This window comes from Beta vulgaris, chromosome 4 (assembly GCF_026745355.1).
Source record: "Beta vulgaris subsp. vulgaris cultivar EL10 chromosome 4, EL10.2, whole genome shotgun sequence".
Classification (NCBI taxonomy): Eukaryota; Viridiplantae; Streptophyta; class Magnoliopsida; order Caryophyllales; family Amaranthaceae; genus Beta; species Beta vulgaris.
Window position 1 is genome coordinate 30,213,425 of NC_079205.1, and position 19,846 is coordinate 30,233,270.

The 19,846-nt window shown below is 33.7% G+C and overlaps 1 protein-coding gene across 1 annotated transcript; it reads right to left on the minus strand.

Moving 5' to 3' along the window:
• Positions 1-738: 738 nt before the first annotated feature.
• On the minus strand, positions 739-12,267 carry LOC104884399 (hypothetical protein). Its single transcript, XM_010669040.3, has 10 exons — positions 11,967-12,267; positions 11,551-11,599; positions 9,143-9,265; positions 8,447-8,541; positions 5,749-5,833; positions 5,535-5,594; positions 2,566-2,621; positions 1,683-1,788; positions 1,529-1,597; positions 739-1,243 (listed from the first exon to the last, which is right to left on the minus strand). Exons 1-10 carry the CDS (start codon positions 12,116-12,118, stop codon positions 1,181-1,183), a joined length of 858 nt encoding a protein of 285 aa, XP_010667342.1. The 5' UTR covers positions 12,119-12,267; the 3' UTR covers positions 739-1,180.
• Between the last annotated feature and the right edge of the window lie 7,579 nt (positions 12,268-19,846).

Genomic DNA, 19,846 nt, shown 5'->3' on the forward strand with positions numbered 1-19,846 from the left:
GGTCGGGTTAGGAAGGCGGCGACAGGGGTGGCTCAGCCCCTGTTTCCGGCCAGCTGATGCAGTGGAGGAGAAGTGAATGAAAGGGAACTCACGTGCTCTCATTAAGCTGTGAGCACATGACATTCAACCTGCTATAGCAGTTTGGTTACCTGCTGGGTCTTGTAAAAGTTACAATATGTGAAACTTGGGTCCTACAGGGAATAATCAAAAGGTGGGACTTATTAAAATAAATGGGGAATAGTTGAGCCCTTTCTAGGCAAATAATCCTATTTTAAAATATTTAAGGTGAAAAGGAATCCATCTATGGTATGTAGCAAGTAATATGACATTTATATTTTCGAAAAATGTAGCATCTAAATAAAAACAGAGGAAATAGTATTCAAGAAAAAAGAAGAATATCTAATAATTATTGATCCTTGAAAACACATAGAGCATATACAATGATAAAAGCTCTCTATTTAACTCTCCACTATTTTCTCTCTTCAATCTACTCTTGAAAAATTATATTTAAAAAACACTCAACAACAATAAAGCTCGTTAAAGAACTCTCCGTTCCTTTTCACTATGTAATGGTCCCCGTGTCAATTTAACATACTCATTCCTTTGTGCCATGTGTCACCAATTGATTCGTTGGGGAAATGAAGAGGGATTTCCTATTTCTCCCAAATGGTATCTCCTCCAAAATACTTTTCAAAGTGTCTCCATAGAAATACACCAAGACACCAAAAATCCCGAATGTTGGATAAAAAGTAGCTCTCAATTTTCTCATTCTTCGGAGAGCTAATCGGAAAGCTCTTTTAAGAATTTCATGATACATGCTCTTATAGAAAATATGGACCTATGCTTGTCAGCACATTCATGCGCCTTGTCCACAATACATCACAGAAGAAGACTAAAAAATATAAAAATGACACAACACACCGCTTGTGCAAATTTGCTTGTGTTGATTATCCATTCATAAGCTTCATGACACTTTCATAGAGGTGAAACAACTTTGACCGGATACATGTTTCAGGCATTGAGCTTATTTACAAATTTTGTTTCAAATTCAACAGGGAAGCTACCATTCCTCGTATAAGATGGTGGGGGGATAATTTGCAGCAGGTACAGCAGGCGGCTCCACCCTCCAGTAACGTAACGACGGTCACAACTTCAATAGAGGTACTTTAAGCTCTTGTGATCAGTAACTGTCCTCATCTGTTTGTGGCCTTCGTAGGTAGTAACGGAGACAATTAACTAGAACCTGCAAATTTGATTGTACTAAGTCAAACAAAAATTATTAAATTCATACAATGCAAGTATGAAACAGATGTCCAAAGCGATGCGAAAGCAAGGGTTCGCCACGAGAAGACTGAAAATCCCAAGAAATATTTTACCACAACTGAAAAATACTCCATCACTCGAGGATACAAATTTACAATAAGCCACATCCTTCATATGAATATATACAGAGGTGCAGTCCCCTACTATTGCATAAAGAAAGCTGGCAACAAATTTAGCATCAAGATTAACCTGCAAATAGACTCACCTGAGACAGAGAACTGTTCAGTGCTGCCCCTCGGTAACTCACATGAAACTTGTCCTTGGCTACGAGTCCCTGTATGAAAGAAAAAATAATGACTACAAAAGAGACCAAAAAGACATCAAATCAACAATGAACAAGATAGGCAAACAGCCAATACTTCTGTGTCAATCTCTGCCGATTCCACATCAACATTAATATCAGCCATAATTTTTATGACTTCCATCAGCAGGCCAGATCGATCTGCCGTTTCTATACAGAGCAAACTATAAAACAGAAAAAACAGCATGTTAGAAATTGTTACTGTACATCTCCCAGAGCAATTTTAGCTAGTGAGACAACACAAAGAAAAGGTGTTACAGCTCATCTTAGATTAAAATATTTAGGTGTTTCTTTTTCAGAGCCTAAAGGTTTAAACCACCAGCTAACACAATGAGACATGCAGTAGTCACAGTTGAAGGCATGTTTTTGAGCCATAAACAAATTTCTGGAATTAATTTGATTCTCCGCCAACTAAAGCAGCTATATAATCCTACAGCAACTTCAAATCAATCTCACAACTCGATAAAGATTATAATATTTTCCTAGAACAAATCTGAATTCAAAAACCACTCCAGATTTAGTTTGTATTTACACTAATCCCGACAAGATATACAATCTAAATCTAAGTAAATCTTTTAGCCCTATATTTTATCTAAACTTGTCAAATTTCCTAAAACAAGACTCCTACTTTCGCCAGGATTTTAACTACCAGTAAATATTCTTTAAAAACGCATGCAATATGCAGCTCTACTACCCCTTGGTCTCCAACTAATCTTTATAGGAGCTCCCACTTCAGAATTATTCTCCATATAAACTATACAGCTAATAATACATAAGAAGCAAACAACTTTGATCAATGCCTCTATATTTGTACTGGTGATGCACAAGAATTTATGACTTACACAAGTTTAAACTTTAATAACTTTACATAAAGCACAAATGCACAAAAAGGAAAAAGGGCTGGCTTAGAATAGCAATGCCGTCATGGGTAGATGTCGAACCTCCTCTTAGGTCCATCCTCTTGAACATGGATATGAGTTGCCACATCAACATCAGGCTGCAATATGATTCAGTAAAAGAAGAGATTAGTTAATAGTAGAACTTTAATAAATATTTTACAGAGAAGTCTTACATTGTAAGAATATTGAGCAATTTTTCATTTACATTAAGCTATTTGTTGATGGTTCTTCTCATGAATTTCAGAAATGTTGCTTATCATGTTTAAATCCCTTTTCACACAAAGAGGGAAGGATCTATATAACTAAAGAATCATCAAGCACTCAAAACACAAATCTTCATGTCATATTCCTCTAGGTTGCACATGTATTAGTATTACGACTAGCACAATTTTGAAATGCTCCTGCTTCAACAGAGTAAAATTCTTTCCAGAGAGAAAATAGGGAATCCGAAAGCCTCCACGTAGCAGCAGAGTCAACCACAATGTCAGCTGCAAGTTTGTGCAGTAGACCTCTGCACAAAATCTTCACAAGCTTCTAAAGTGAGTAATCATTTCATCCCTAATATTCAGAGCATAACATTAAAATACAAACTGGGTTTTTAAACCCCGTCAAGCATTTTCACATTCTTGATGGTGGTCTTCAATCTGAGCCGCTCCAGTTTTCGAAACAATTTTCACAAATTTTCAATGAACAAACGAGCCAAAAAGGGAAAAGTAGTAATAAGTGAGAAATTAGAAGAGGAACGATGCATAAAATATAAATTACTTACAAGAAAATAGGAGAAAATAGGCTTCCTTGAATTTCTATATCATGCAGTACGCACTATGGACAAGATTGGTTAAAAAAAATTAAATATTTCATGTGGACTTAATACTAGCACGTGTAACCTCCCCCCCCCCCCCCCCGTACCAAAAATGATTATTCCTGTATTGCCTTTTTTTTACGGGGAAACTTCACCATTCTCAAAACCCTGCTTGACAGTAGTTCCCCCATCTTCCCAACACATTTCTAACAACATCCATCCTTTATGCTTTTGACAACAATCATACGCAAACAAAAATCACAAAAATTCATAATTTTTTTAAAAGTTATTCAATGATTTTGCATTTTATTTTTGAAATGGTGACTATATGAAAAACAGGATAACTATGTTTACAAATTTCAGATATAAAAAGGAGTAAATATAGGTGGAAAATGGTGACTATATGAAAAAAAAAAGGGTCACTATGTTATAAAACAATAGATATACAAGAAGAGTTTATATGTTAAAGAAAGTGACTAGATGGATATAAGAAAAATTATTACTATGTAAGAAACGGTAAATTTTTACATGGTAACTAGCATGACCATATTTTCCAGAAAAGGAAAAAGAAAGAGGATCACTATTTTAGAAAATAGCATGCATAAAAGATGAGTAACTATAGAAAAAAAAAAATGGTACTGTATGGAAAAAGAGGGTCACTATGTTTTGGAGGGCTGGATAAAGCATCTTGACTTCACACGTGTATGGCTTTTGGTCCACAATCAACACTATCAGGTCCATGTAAGTCTTTTTGTTGGTCTGATACCCAAAAAAAGAGAAACAGCTGGAGGTAAGCACAGATCTACAAGTTCTTGAAGTTGCTTGCAGCAGATCATTGACTGTATTGACTTGTATATGCCAGCATACCATCTCACTCCGGTGGTCTGCACGGTACCAAGAGCTGATGGTGTTTGACGATGATCATAACGCAGCGTTAATTGAAGTCAAATAGTCTGTTCTAGATCTCATCGATGAGGTCCCGTTTTATTCCAAGCAGGATAGATACACTAGAAAGGGGAAGAACTCGTATGTACATGTGTACAGATGGAATTTGAAGAAAAGCAAAAGAGAGTAAATAAGTGAAAGTAATCCTCCTGATGTCTCCCTACAACCATTTTATGACATCTCTTGCACCTTATGCTGTTATGCCTATGAAATAGGCATAAGTGACTGGCAAGATTAATAAGCCCTTTAGCTGTAGCTTGCAAATTTCTCATCATCAAATCTACAAAATCAAATGAAACCTCTTCCGTACTAGAGTTTTGCAGGAGAGGTTAGTGGTTAGCGCAACTACTTGTTGTATGTATGGAGCAGTTCCAAGTTGTGTTTGTGGAAAGTTATCAAAACTAGCTTTTGGTGGTTTAGGATAGCAATTTACAATTTTAACGAACAACTAAGTTTGCCGAACAGACCATCAAAGAGAAGTGAGCAAAGGTCAAGGATTGGCAGGATAGACTTCCTCAGTAGCTTTTATATTGCAACATCATGGATTGGCACTAAATTTAACGAAACCATGTGAAGAGGAGAGAGATAAAAAGAGGGACCCATGTGATAGGAGAGAGATAAAGAGAACTTTTACCCAACTTTAGTAATGTTGCAATTAATATTGAAACTCCATAAACGAAATCGTTGCAATAGAAAATAGACAGAGGATGTATATGCAAATATAAAAGCTTAACAACAAAACACATAGTTAAGAGGAGAGCAGAAATCCTCATCCATCCCCCCCAACCCAAATAACAAATGACGGGATTTTGGCATAATGCAACCGATTCATTGTAAGGTATCTACACTGACTACTCAAGCAGGTAATATGCTGCATTAAATTGGACATATGAAAAGATAGAAGGTAGATATAATGCCCTTGAATAGATAAACCACCAACACCATCAAAATCATTTTGAATGTGACGTGAAATCGTCAATGTAGTTGAGTTCACATGTTGACCTTAACATGTTGAAAAAAAAACTAAGATCTTTCAAGTTCGCCTGTAAAGCTGTGAAAGTAAAGATAGAAAGTACAGCTGTGAAACATAAGTTAAAAATGCAATGACAGTTGACAAAAAAAAGCAAAAAAGAATGGATAAGTCAAAACCTAGGTGTTCGTTACAAAAAGAAAATTTATGCTTGATTAGAGTAGATACAGCATGCTAGCATTTACATGCTACAGATTATCAGAACAGAAAGATTAGGCTTTTCAAGATTATCACCTTTGCCACTGGAGCTTTGACACCGAAAGCTTCTCCCCTTGCAAGTCGTTCACTAGATTCCTAGGAAGATATAATAATAAAAGAAACTGAATAATAGAAATAAGACAAAGAATTAAGCCCATGACACACAGAAATGTGACACCACCAATCCCACAATTCTAAGCACCCACATAAATGATACAAAAGTATGTGCAGAACCAGGGTGAAATTTTACTGGATGGTACTTCAGTAGATTGTCAATGATGGTAAGGCGGATCATCTCCAGCATATCAGGATCCTCAACTTTTCGCCCAGAATCACTAACATATTCAAACAAAAAAAAATACTCTATAAATGGTGAGGTCATTCATAGTGCAAAAAGGGATCCCCCTATCTAACATCAGTAATCAATTTAGAAGAAATCTGTAGCAATAAATTCACCACAGATGTTTCAAGCGAAAGTGTCAATTACCAGTCAAAGCTTTGTAGACAATAGGCTAAATCTCATGATGCACAGAAAACATTTAACAAGATGCTAATGGCCTAATGTAGGTCTGACTAGGGAGCAACATGATTTATGAAGCTGGAATGCGTCACTGATGTTCAAAAAAGCAGCTCAAGATATAATCAGTCACCCAGTGGCTGGTACTGTGCTACTATGCTTCCTTTTGCAGAACTGGAACTAAATCCGTCTCAGCAAGATATTTCGAAGACTTTACTCATTTTATTCTTTTGGGAGGATATTCTTAATCAAGAGCTAATCACATAGTATTAAACACTAGTTGGCAAGGTTAGGAGTAAAGATCGCACTGCTTAGAGGTTATTCTTCATGGTTAGGAGAGTAGCTTCAGCACTATCCAAACTGACTAAAACCATGAATTAGTAAAGCAGAAATGACAGATAACTTTTTAATAATTGAAGGAGGTTAGCTGCTCCAAAGGAGACTAATTGAAGCAAAAACTTAGTTCTAATTGGCTATTCAAGTTCACACTACAAGAAAAAAATCATTCATATCCCTTTCTTTCAGTTGCTTATTTTTTACATCTTTGAGCTGAACCACTAGTAACATGGAGCATTGAGCTTCTGGAATTATATAGATAAGTAGCTCGTCATTGAATACATATAAACTTTAGAAAAAAAAAATGATATCCCTTTAGATTCCAACTCTTATACTAGTAGACAGCTAGACTTAAGATATCAGTTGTGAGTTATTTCAGTAAGCAAATAGCCTTCGGATGTGTTGAACCATTGAGCACACAGGGTAGTGTAATAATGAGCCGAACTCTAGCTTACATCTAATCTCGGGTCAAGCTTGTATGAACTTGAAACTTTTCAAGTTCATCTAAACTTAAAACTTCACTTGGTTCGAAAATTGTCATGTAAATACTCTTTTAGGTTATAACATTCCTATTAGTAATAAGCTTACTAAAACGTTAGAATTAGTAATATAGAATGATTTGAAGCACTTTGAGCTTGTGTGTATAGGGGGAGAGCTGCTCCAAGACTTTGCAATAACCTCTCGTGCTCATAAACCTGTTGATAAAACTTAACTTTGCTCGGCTAATGAAAATCTCAAGCTGAGCTCAAATAACCTGCGAACTAGCTAGACTAATATTACCCCTGATTAAGCTTGTGCCAACAAGTTTGAGCTATGCTCCCCAGTGTTAACATTCAGGCGATTTAGCGTCAGGTCCATATCCCATCACTTTATGATTTTCCTTCGACGGCTATCCTCAAAGTCACTGACATAGTGTCGCCTTAATGTTACGTCATGTCCTTACAATATTTCAGTGTCTAGCTCTATAAAAGAAAATTATAGATTTCTTTAAGAAACAAAAAGGCCTCGTGACTAGACTTGGCTAATACTGTTAGATATTTCATCATAAGCTTGAAACTATGTTTCCAACAAGAAATGCGCATCTGATAGCATCTAAAAATGATAACCACATAAAAATTGCATCCAAAATACAAATAGATGTAATAGTGAAGTCACATAGTAACCAAAAATTCCACGAAATTATCCTAGTTATACTCCGTTCCTGTTGTAGAATGAAGCAATCCGTAATATTAGGATCTTACAAAATAGCTGTAATAGCTTAATGAGGGGATCTCATACTTTTAACACATATATATCTATATAAGGGTAGGATCACATAAGAATGCCTCCTTACATGAGAAATGAGAATAAATCTCAACCACACGATTGAATTAGAGTTACAATACTTGTTCATTAGAATTATACCCCCGAAAAAACTTCGAGCCTCGAAAAAAATATTTTTTTTGTAATTTTTTTTCTAGTACTTTTTTTTTGGGAGTTACATCACTTTTTTTATTAGAGTTACATCACTTGTTCATTAGAGTTATAACGCGTAAAATCCATTCTCGTTTCTCATGTAACTATGCATTCTCATATGAACTCACTTCTATATATATATAAGAGAACCATGCTTATGGTGAGAATTAATGATTAATTGTCAATCTATTTTTTGACTTTTCTAAGTGTTATAAAGTTATATTATATCTATATTGATGAAAATAAGCTAGAATCAATCATTCTAGGTGTTTGGATCTACCATGTTTATTTGACCAATAACCAACAACCCTTTGTTACCTATACATTGTAGATTTTCTCAAAAAAGAAATAAAGGCACTAAACTAGGTTTAACTTAAAGAAAATTGTATATTTACACAATGACATTGATTACAACTATTAAACTTGTTAACTTTGCGTTAGATAAGTAGTTCTCATGCTTCTCACCATAAGAGTGTTGTCACCGAAACTCTTAAGTAACAAAAGCATCTCTGTCTTAGAAAAAGGCAGAAATTAAACAACGATAAGATATCTATCATCATCATAAGCTCTTTGAACTCTCAAAAACAGAGTTGGAGTTAGCAATTATCAGTATTGTGCAGAAGTCAGAACCATAACGTACAGTCGTGTTATGAATAATTTCGTCTGCTTGACAGCTCCTTCAGTAGAAACAGTACCCTTTGAGACATCTAAACCTAAATCTTTTAACGCCTTCATCTGCAATAAGGATTACAAAGAATAGGTCAAAAGTCAACACAATAAAATTAAACAAATAAAAAATACAAATTTCTCTTTTCATAAACGAGCCCAATTGAGAAGCACTTAACAAGAAAAAATTATAACTAAACTTGACGAAAAATCATCTATAAGTCTTTCTATTAGACAGTTGCTTGTAATAGTTTCTCATTGCAGTTGCAATTTTACAAATTAAAAGTAGCACTAACAAAGAATATATCATTGCATATGCTGCCAGAGTGAAGGTCTTTTATAAAATAAAAAAATATATAAGTTAAAAAATAAGGAGCTGACAGAATAAAAAAAGGTATCTTACTCCCATGAACATCTATGAAGAATGAACACATTAAGATATTATTTAGCACAATAAAAAAAAGATAAGAATAACAAGAAGTGAAACAACTAGTTTGCTGCAGGAGTGGTATTGAAGAACAATAGAATGTAACCAGAAAAATATGCATCTACCATCACAAACCAAAAGAAGACATTCAACAACACATCCTTCGAAGGCTCGAGGCTCTAGAAGAGAAAGACCTATATATCACTTCAAGCAAGAGCATAGAAGCAAAGCATGTAAGTTCACCGTGTCAATGAGAGCTCCAAGGCGATCCCCAAAGCTGAGCTGCACAATTGTTGAAACTGGGTCTGAATCTTGATCAATTAGAACTACGGGAACTGGGATAGGATCAGACTCCCCATCAGACATCTGCAAAAGTAAGTCAGAGCAGATACAGTAAATCTTGACACCTCAGGCTTATTTCTCAACTTCTGAGGACGCTAGAAGCATTTAATGTGAAGCATCTGAGATGGGATTGTGAAAGAAATTCATACGTTACAACATAAGGTGTAGAATAAACTACGTAATAGGGCCTAGAATGCAATTTGATGCCAATATACATCATAATCTGAATAATAGTATCTGTTAGGAACCATAGAAAAGCAAAAATCCCGGTTTCTGCAAGCTATCTTATAATAACCCATAATGGTCTTATACATGTCGTGGTAGAGTGAGGAACACTACAGAACTAAACAAGGTAGTGGTTCCATGTCTTATAGTGTTGTTGGAATAAAATTGGAATAGAGGTAGTAAATAGAAAGATCAAGGAGCCATAGAAATTGGGAAAACATGAAATTGGGAGATAGGGAATAAATAGCAGGATCAAGGAGACACAGAAAAATTGAGAATATATTTCCTTGATTATTTTATAACTGCAACACTTTGACTTTTACGCTATTTATATCCTAACTTTGACTATAGGTTGTTGTTAATATATTTGGAGTAAGTCCTATCATGTCATATGTTGTTGGGTTAGCGTCAATGTTACAATTTCCAAATTAATCAACTCTTGTGATTTTTACTAATAGGAGATCAAAGATATAAATAGTCACAATCATGTGTTGGCAAGCGTGAAAGTAAAAAAGTTACAATTATAAAAAAGACGGAGGAAGTATAATTTAATGCGTCATTTTTCAACCAATTTTATACCCTGAACCAGCTGGAACTAGTGAATATAAGGGTCTGACACAGCCCATTGCCATCCCTTGGAAGTGCTAATTGTAACAGACAATATTAATTACACTACAACAAAGAACATCATATCTAACAAGGCCATTTTCAGCGCTGTGAATTCCTTCATCAAAAAAACAAAGAGCTTAGACAATGGAACAAAGTAACTCAGCCTCCAATCAGAACTCTTATCTAAGCATAAAATGTTATAAAAGGAATCTGATGTTTTAAGGCCTCTTCTCTTCGGCATAAAACAGCTGAACTGAACTGAATTGAACTGAACTAAATTGAACTGAAATGAATAGTGATATGTGAGAGTAAAAGTATTGTCAAGAGTTGAACTAAACTGAACTGATCTGATCTGAACTGATGTGATCTGAACTGAATTGAACTGAATATAAACTGGGGAGAACAGGCCCTTGGTACATCATAAACAGTTTTTACAGACAACAAGAAGATTCAAGATCATACTACTACCAAAAACAAATCATGGCCAATAGAATACAAAGGATATGATGGTGCAAGACAACCAAAGATCTCATGAGTTCGGAAACCAAAAACTACACAACAACCTTGGACAATTCACAACTCTTTCTATACACTATATTAACGCCCAAAAAACTATACATCCATTCAACGAATATCTGAATAATATTTCAACTTTAAATTTATTCTTGAAACAAGTTTAGTCTTACCGGTGAAAGACCTTATAAGGGGGGTGTTTGACAATTAGAATTCTGGAGCAAAAAGAGAGTTTTGGACCACTTTTAGAGTTTTTAATAGTCAAAAACTCTAAAAGAGGTGTTTGGTAAAAGAGGGTTTTAGAGAGAGTTTTGGAATAAAAATTCTCAAAATGAAAAAGCTCCTAATATGAGCTTTTTCTTTAGAAGGATTAGGTAAAAATATGTTCAATGATTTTTTTCCCTCTAAAAATAATACTACCTATATGTATTAGAATGTCCATAAATGTCATTTCACACAAACAGATGGCAATAAGCTTTTAGCAATCAATTAATTGTTACCAAACACATTTATAAAAAAAATTGTCAAATCAGCCGTCAAATCTGCTGAACAAAAAGTCGAAACTCTAACAGCAAACTCAAAACTCTAACCACTAAACTCTAAACACTATTTGCCAAACAGGGCCAAGATTTTCTCAAGGCGAATTGCGGCATGACATAATCAGTATAATCTTGGTCATTTATCCAATTGTTTAAAGATAAGGAGAACATTTCATCAAACTCAACGAGAGAAGGAAATTTTAAACTTTCCTTGTATCTTTGAAAAAAGAAAATTCATTAAACTCCAAAAAAGGATGCAATAAAATCATGACCTCAATCATCCAAATACTAACGAAGAATATTCACAACCAATTTAGTAGCATATCTGATCATTTCTTCACAGCAATATCTCATTATAATGTATGGTTTCTAACAAAATGGTCATAAAAAACAAGGCAAGGAAATATAAGTGCAGCAACTTACCAATGAACTTGTAGAATTTGTACTGTTAGGAGAAGCCTGCCATACACTCCTATCCCAACACCCAGGAAACAATAAGTTAACAAAGATATGAATTTGAAGTTATTAGGAAACCCATTATTTTGCAATATAATTTTTATTTAACCAAAAAAGAAAATCCATTATATTGTTCTGCATATATTATTCATCTACAAACTCTAATTCAACCTCAAAAACACTGAACTTGCAAACAAGAAAATCCGCAATACCCTTTTTATAAAACAAAAAATAAAGGTCACTAATTTTAGAGAATTGACAGCAAGTCAACGATTAGCCTACAAAATCACTGCGATTTCAGCATGCAATGTGTTATCTTTCTTAATATTTATTTTTTGAGGTATTAAGAATCTAAGAAATGGTAGATAATATGATAAACTTACGGTTTTTTGGAGAGAGATAATCCACCAGAAAAAAAGGGAATCAAAGAACATTTGTTGTGAGTCTGAAATCGAGAAATCCGAGGTAGAGAATGTAGCAAGCTGGCTCGACGAAGAGAAATGGTGGGTGTTAGGAAAGAATGTGTAGCAGCCATGGCCTCAATTTTTTTCTGCTTGCGATGAGCTTGAAGTTGCGGATTGGTAGAAAATGATGATGACAAAAGAAGAGAGTGAGATGAATGGAGCACCAGTATTATTTTTGATTTTAGGGAGTGACGTTTCTTTCACTTGTTACTTGTTAGTTGTTGTGGTCTTTCATCTTTGGTCTTGGGAATAATCTTTTCTTTTGTGCCAATTGGACAACTCGCAACTTGTGTCAACTTTTTTTTTAGCCCAACTTGTACCATGTCACGATTAAAAGAAAAAACTTGTACCATGTCAATACACTAGAGGAGCACGATATATGGCGGGGTACAATATTTGTCATACTTTCTCCATTTCATAATAAGTGAAATATAAAGATTAAGCATAAGATTTAATAAACATCACTTTCAAAAGGCAAAAAGTCATAAAATACTCTTTTCATTATCAAAAGAAGGAGAGAAAAAAACAAAATACACAAGTTTGTAATGGGTACTCTTGTCATTTTGTTACTTTCTTTATTCCATTTAAAATATGTTTCACTTATTTTGAAACGTTCTAAAATAATAAGTGTTTCACTTATTATGAAATGGAAGAAGTATATTTTGAATAATTAAAAAATTAATGTGTAGTTGTTTTTGATTTTTTTAAAAGAAATTTCATACTCATATAACAAATTTTGTGGATTTAACGGACAATTGAGGGCCCGTTCGGTATTACTGTGGTTTTCTGTTTTTTGATTTTTTGATTTTCAAAGTAATATGATATATGTCCTATAATGAATAAAAAATTAGTCAAATTTATTGGGAACATGATGATTTTGAAAACTGACAACTAAAAAGTGAAAATCACTTTTTTTGGTTTCCTGTTTTTGGTTTTTAGTTTTTTTAAAAAAACTAAAAACTGAAAACAAAAAACGATAACAAACGGATCCTGAGATAGGAGTTTTGTGTCTTTTGTGTGTATAAACGGTTTGCTTTGTGAGGACAAAACTGTTTATAATGCCATACACGAAGTGTTCCAATGCAATCATGTATATATTTTCATTTATTATTAGTAATGTTATCACTCAAATACACGAATGATCCACCTAAGTACATCAATTATCCAACAACCACATATCCTACACAAAGTTTCTAAGAGCAACTCCAATGGTTGGGGTGAAGGACTTGCTAGCAATTAAAAAAAAAATATGGGGCAACTAGCTTAACCATTGGAGTAGGTTGCTGAAATTTTTTTTGCTTAGCAACTTGGCTAAAGTTAGCTAATTTGCACAAGCAAAAGATGTGGGGCCATGTTGATATTGTGGGGCGAGAAAAAAAACCTGCGTGAACATCACTGAATTGTAGATCATTTATCTCAAATATTAAAGTCAAGTCATTTTGATTATTTATCTCAAATATTAAAGTCATTTTGATTATATATTATGAACTCGAAATCTTATGAAAAGTTACCTAATTATATGAACATAATTATGAGTAGAACTTTAAAAAACGGATGGAATAAGAAAGTGATTTTAATATTTAAGATTAAGTATCATTTGGCAAAATATATGTAAGAATTTAATTATTTTTGACCCACACTCTCTCTCTTCCATGCTCAGTACCTCCCTTCAAATATGATAAACCCACACTCCCCCTCTCCACCCTAAAAAAAAAGTTTAAAAAAATCAAGGGAATCCACTTTTTACACACACTCTCTCCAATTTGCCCTTAAGTGCATATCTATGATAATGGGTAACTGAGTATTTTAAAAATGGAGGGAGTATTAGTGAAAAGTTTAATAATTGAATATTAATAAAGTATTGATTGAGAGGAATTAAACAAGACCCCACAAGACTATAATTTTTCCTATATGTTCAAAATAATTTAGAAGAGATCTCTCTAATCTCTATTATACTTCCCTCGTTTAAAAATAGTTGCACCGCATTCCTTTTTCGAAAATCTCATAATAGTTGCACCATTTCCTTTTTTGGTAAGCTTTCATTGCATGAAATTACCTTTTTTCCCTTACTATTAACTTCTAATATTAATTATTCACCTACTAACCATTCCCTCCCATTTATTAATTTCACCAACCATTATTAAATCTACCAACCTATCTCCCCATTACCTGTTCCTTTTAAAAAGAAAATCAGATGAACCAATTTCCTTACCCCCCCTTACCCCCAATTTACTAAAATCTAGAAACATCTAGTCTCGGTTCTTCAACTTCAAGAACCCTAAAACTTTGATCTTCTCCATTTCGATCTTTTCTCTTCCGATCTATGGAGAATTTACTTATTCAATTCGTTATGCGTCATTGTTATGAGTTTCGATCTATTCAATTCACTCTTCAAGAACCCTAGAAACCGTCAGTTTTTTTTTAAAAAAATTCGATCTTCTCTCTCATTCTCTCTGTCAAATTTTCATCTATGGATCCCTACTACAGTCATTATTCTTCTGAAAGTGATGAGGAATACGTATAATTGATGAAATTGAAGCACCATATGCGACATCGATCTAGCTTCAAAGAGGAGGACGACTTTGATCTTGCTCATGAAGAATGATGATTTTTCTTATTTGAGAGAAAAGACTTTGTCGTTATTGCGATAATTGGAGATCTGATGGCGAAGATGAAAGTAGTAGCGACGTTGAAGAATGTGTCCCAAAAATATCACCAATTGAAGTGGGTTTCGTGGGTGAAGTAGCCCCTGACACACATGAGCATGAAAGAGACACTAGTAACAAGAGGACAAGGTATTTTCATCCCCCCTCTCCAACCGAATATCCACCACCACCATTTCACCAACAATTGGATACGACTCACATGAAATGCAAGCCCCTGACAATTGGCCAGAATCTTCAACTTGATAAGCATCTACTATCTATTTCTCAGTTTTAGTATAAAGTTGCTCATGATTTTGGGATTATTTTGGTTGTTTTTGATATGGTTTTGTTGGAACTTTATGTTGTTGTATAATGTTGTGAGCATAATTTTTTGGGACAGTAATTTGTGAGTCCTATAATATGGAGAAAATTGATGTGAATGTTGTTAGACGTTTTCTAGAAATTTGGCTTCATGCTTTGAGAATTGGTTTGCTTGACTACTAGCGTGCATTTGATAATAAAAAAATGTTGTTTTGGGTTTGAAAATGTTGCTTTGAGAATTGGTTTGCTTGACTGCTAGTTGCCTTCAAAAATATTGTTGCTAGATTTTTTATGATAAAAAGTGTTTCACCACAGTAGTTTTGCATATTGGATCTTAATTACTCTATCCACAAAAAAAAGGTCCATACCATTTATCATTTACCAAATAAATGAGCCTATCTTGCTCAAGTTAGTTACAACAGTTTATGGTTTACAAAATAAATGAGCCTATCTTGCTCAAGTTAGTTACAACAGTTTATGATTTACAAAATAAACGAGCCTATCTTGCTCAAGTTACAAAAGTTATGATTAACAAAATAAGGGAGCCTTACCTTGCTCAAGTTAGAGAATTTTGTGATCTCCATGTATCTTGTGAAATCTGTCTGACCATTTATGTTATGGCAGTACTTGTAGATGCTGAATTTGAGCCACATACATCTTCACAAACTTTCCTTCTAATAGTAACCACGCCCTCATTTAGGTATGAGATTGTGTCATCTACCAACTCGAGAGAAATTGTGACTCCAGTTGGTAGAAGACCCAATCTATCTAGCTTCTTCTTTCCTTTATGAGGACTTTTGTAGTTGTTTCCACCCTTTACCTTCAGAATCTCAACCATCACATACATCAATTGTAGCCAAGTGTAATTTATGAGTCTTGGATCATAACATTCATATGCTTGTTTCACACTCTCAACTAACTTGTCCACGATTTTTGGGAACTTTTGATGTTGTAGAGATTATATAGCCTTGAAAAAACCTAAATCCAAACAATTAAGATCAGGTGATTGAGGAGGCTGACAAATTAGATGCATATCAAACCCATCCTTTGTTGATTCCTCTAGAAATTATGGATCATTTGGTTGAATGTGGGGCCTTGTGTTATCTTGTTGAATCCAAATAGTTTTACATCCAAAAGATAGCCATTTAGCTCTGATTGTTGGTAATAACTTTGTGATGATCATGTTCCTGATCACTTCCTTTCTGATGTGTTGTATTGCTTTGTTCTCTAAAGTCCCTCTATCTCTGTTCACACTCCACCTTTCACCTGCCACAACTTCAATAAATGGGAAAATATCAATTTTGCATCCCATATGATCACTCCATCACTAGTAATCATAAGTCTTGCTATAGCACCCATGAACATCACTTTGATGATGTAGTTTTTTGATTGGACATATCTGTATGGGTCTTCTTCATCTGACATGAGATAAAAACTTTGAGTGCTTCTACTCATGTAAAATAATTTCTCGTCAATGTGGACCATGTTATATAAATAAGAGAATTTAGAGATTTCTCTCACTATTCTTGGTAAGGTTTTGCTGAGTACAAAATGCAACCTTTGTATTTTGTGAATGTGTGTGACTTTAGGCTTGATTGATTTGGTATGAGACCCAAAAATTCCCCTTTTCACGAGCCTATACATCGTTGCAGGATTGCACATAAGTGCTGATGCAAAAGACCTGAGCGTTGTTCTCTGCTCTAATGGGACTAATCTTAATGCTTCATCATCAGTGAACTTTGATTTTCTGCCACACTTGTTTTTTTTTTGTCTGCATATTAATTTCAGTGCCTTGTATCGCTTGTTTCTTAGCTTCTGTCCAGATTCTATAAATTGTGCTTCTATTAACCCCAAAACGTGTTGCAATTTATTTGAATTTTCCCCTTGCTATAACTAAATTCTTAGCAACTTCTAACAAACTAGTCACTATTAGAGCCTTTTGTCTACTCCCTAATTTCGATTTCTTCCTGAGATTAACTTGTTCATTAATTTCAGCATTATTTATTTCTTCTTCATTATCAGAAGCATCAGAATCAGTAACATACCAATTGTTGTTCATCTGCTCGTCATTATCAAAATCTTCAATGTTGTTCATCTTCTCTTCAATGTGGATGAGTTCATGTAATGTTATGTCTTCATCAGAACCAGACATTAAATCTTCAAGCCATCTGTCATACTCATCCGACCTCAAACTCCATCAAAGAAGTGTTGCAAAAGAAAAAATTAACTGTGAAGTGTGTGTACAGAGTGATTGAGAATTGTTTGTTGGAAGACTTTTTTTAAAGCTTCATCAACGTTACTGACTTACTGTTGTAGACTTTATAGTGAATTTTTTTTTGTAATTCTAAAGCTCTTACGGCCCGTTTGGTAGTTGGTCATAAATGGTGGTAATGGGAATGAATTTGTGTGTAAATTTGTGAAAAATATCATTGTCCATTACCATGGTAATGCTAATTTATCCTAAAGTGTCCACTTTCCTTCTTGAATTTTCATTCCCATCCAATACCACCTTGTAGGGTGGTAATGAGTGGTAATGAAAATTGCTTCCCCTTGGAGACAAAAACACAAGTTTAGGGGTGAGATTGTTTGTCCATGGAGAAAAAATGCCTCCCCATGGAGATTTTAAGGGTGCTTCCCTAATAAAATTACACTTAAAATTCATTCCCATTACCGCAATTTATTAACGACTACCAAACGGGCCGTTAAATGTTTGGAGGGAAGTTTGAAATTTTCATTAAATTTACACTATCATATGTAATTTGGAGGGAGTGTTTCATGTACAGCTATTCAAATTTTGGAGGGAGTGTGAAACTTTAAGTTAAAGTTGCTTTTTCATAAATGTACATTTTGGATTTTCTCTCTCATCAGATTTTGCAAAGTAGAAAACCCATCAATTGACCCCACAATAGTTGTCATTAAATACTATCCTTTGTTATTAATCTTTCTCATTAACTTACCCCTCTCATGACCCCACCATACCTCCTTCAGAAATGTGCCAAATAGAAACGGTGCAACTATTTCTAAATGGAGGAAGTATAAGTGAAGGTGGGCAATGATGTCCCCCCTATTATAATACAAAGCTACCCTCAATAATAAGAGATAATAACATCATACATAATAATTATATACAAAAAACACTAATAAATTCTTAATCAACTCAAAACCTTCCTCAACCAATGCATATCAACAAATTTAGTGGTTGTTTGGCATACATGGGACTTTAATTCCCATTCATTTCCTATGAAGTTATTTCCCTTATGTTATTCCTAGGGAATGTACTTAATGTGTTTGGTTGACATTTGTACTTCCCATGAATTAATGTGGAGATTTTGAATGACCAAGGGGTGGGTAAATAAATTCCCACGTTTTGTGGGAATTCCAATTCCGCATGAATTTTCATTTCCCCCATTTTCCCCACTTCCTGTCAATTAAACAACTATCCAAATAAGAAAATCATGGGAATTTCTCTTACCTAAATAATTTCATGTATATCAAACAACTTACTTAAAGTTCAAGCACAATCAAGGCATATTGGACTTGGACATCACATTTGACAAAGAAAATTAAGATGAAAAGTTATGATGTACTAATTAAACCATACACAATATACAAAATACGAAGTAAAACATTGAAATACTACAATCTCAAGAATGTTTTTATCTCAAAAAACAATCCCTTTTTCAATTACAATGACATAAGGAAAAAACACAAGAGCTTTGGAACATCATAAATTTCACGATTTGCGGACGCGTTATATACTTTCAATTAAGTATATATGCAATTTGTTTATCTTGGTATACAACACATGTTTTCCTACTAAACTAGTTATTAGGCCCAGGCTATGCCCCGGGTAAGAAAAATTTTCATTTATTAATATTGTATTTTGATATGATACCACTAAATACAACTTGGTCTAGTGGTTAAAACTTTAGTACATGAACCATGAGGTCATGGGATCAAAACCTATACTATGCAATTTCTAATTTTTTTTTATTGTACATGGATTACATGAACTAAAACTCCCTAAGGAGAGCGCCACGTGGCACCATTCCTCGTTTACGCGCGCCTTTTAATATATTAGTATAGATTTACTAAACCAGTATTATGTTAGATAAAGATAAGTAGTAAAAAAGTTTCAAAAGAATGAGTATTACTCACAACTATAAACACACAATAGTCTTCAAAAGGCAATGTAAAATTACAATAAAAAATTTGCACTTTAGGCTATAAAATAATATTCAATATAAAAAATATACATAATGCGAAGAGAAAAAAATTTGAATTATCAAGAAATGAAAACAAAGTTTTCTAATTGATTTTGAACATAAAATCAAAGAGATCAGATGACAACACGAACTATAATTTTACAAGAAAGTGTTATGTAAGTGCAACTTCTCTTATAAATAATTCAAATCAATGCAATTTTTAAGAAAGAAAATAAAAGTAACAATTCTTAAAGTCGTACATAAAGTGGGTGAAATCATACATGTCTATGATAAAGATTCAATTATAATTATAATCAACCAAACGATTTTATGTTATTTTATGATCGAATAACAACACTGAGTCAAAAATGTCACCACACACAGCTTACATATAAGCAGTTGTGAATAATGTCAAGATTTCAAATGAGAAAGTTAAAAAATACAGAAGGAGTATTTATATATATATTTATATTTCATTTAATGAGAAATGTAATTATTATTATTATTATTATTATTATTATTATTATTATTATTATTATTATTATTATTATTATTATTATTATTTATTGGAGTTCAAATATTCGAAGTTGATAAGTTTTGACTTTTTTAAGTCAAAGATTATTTAAAT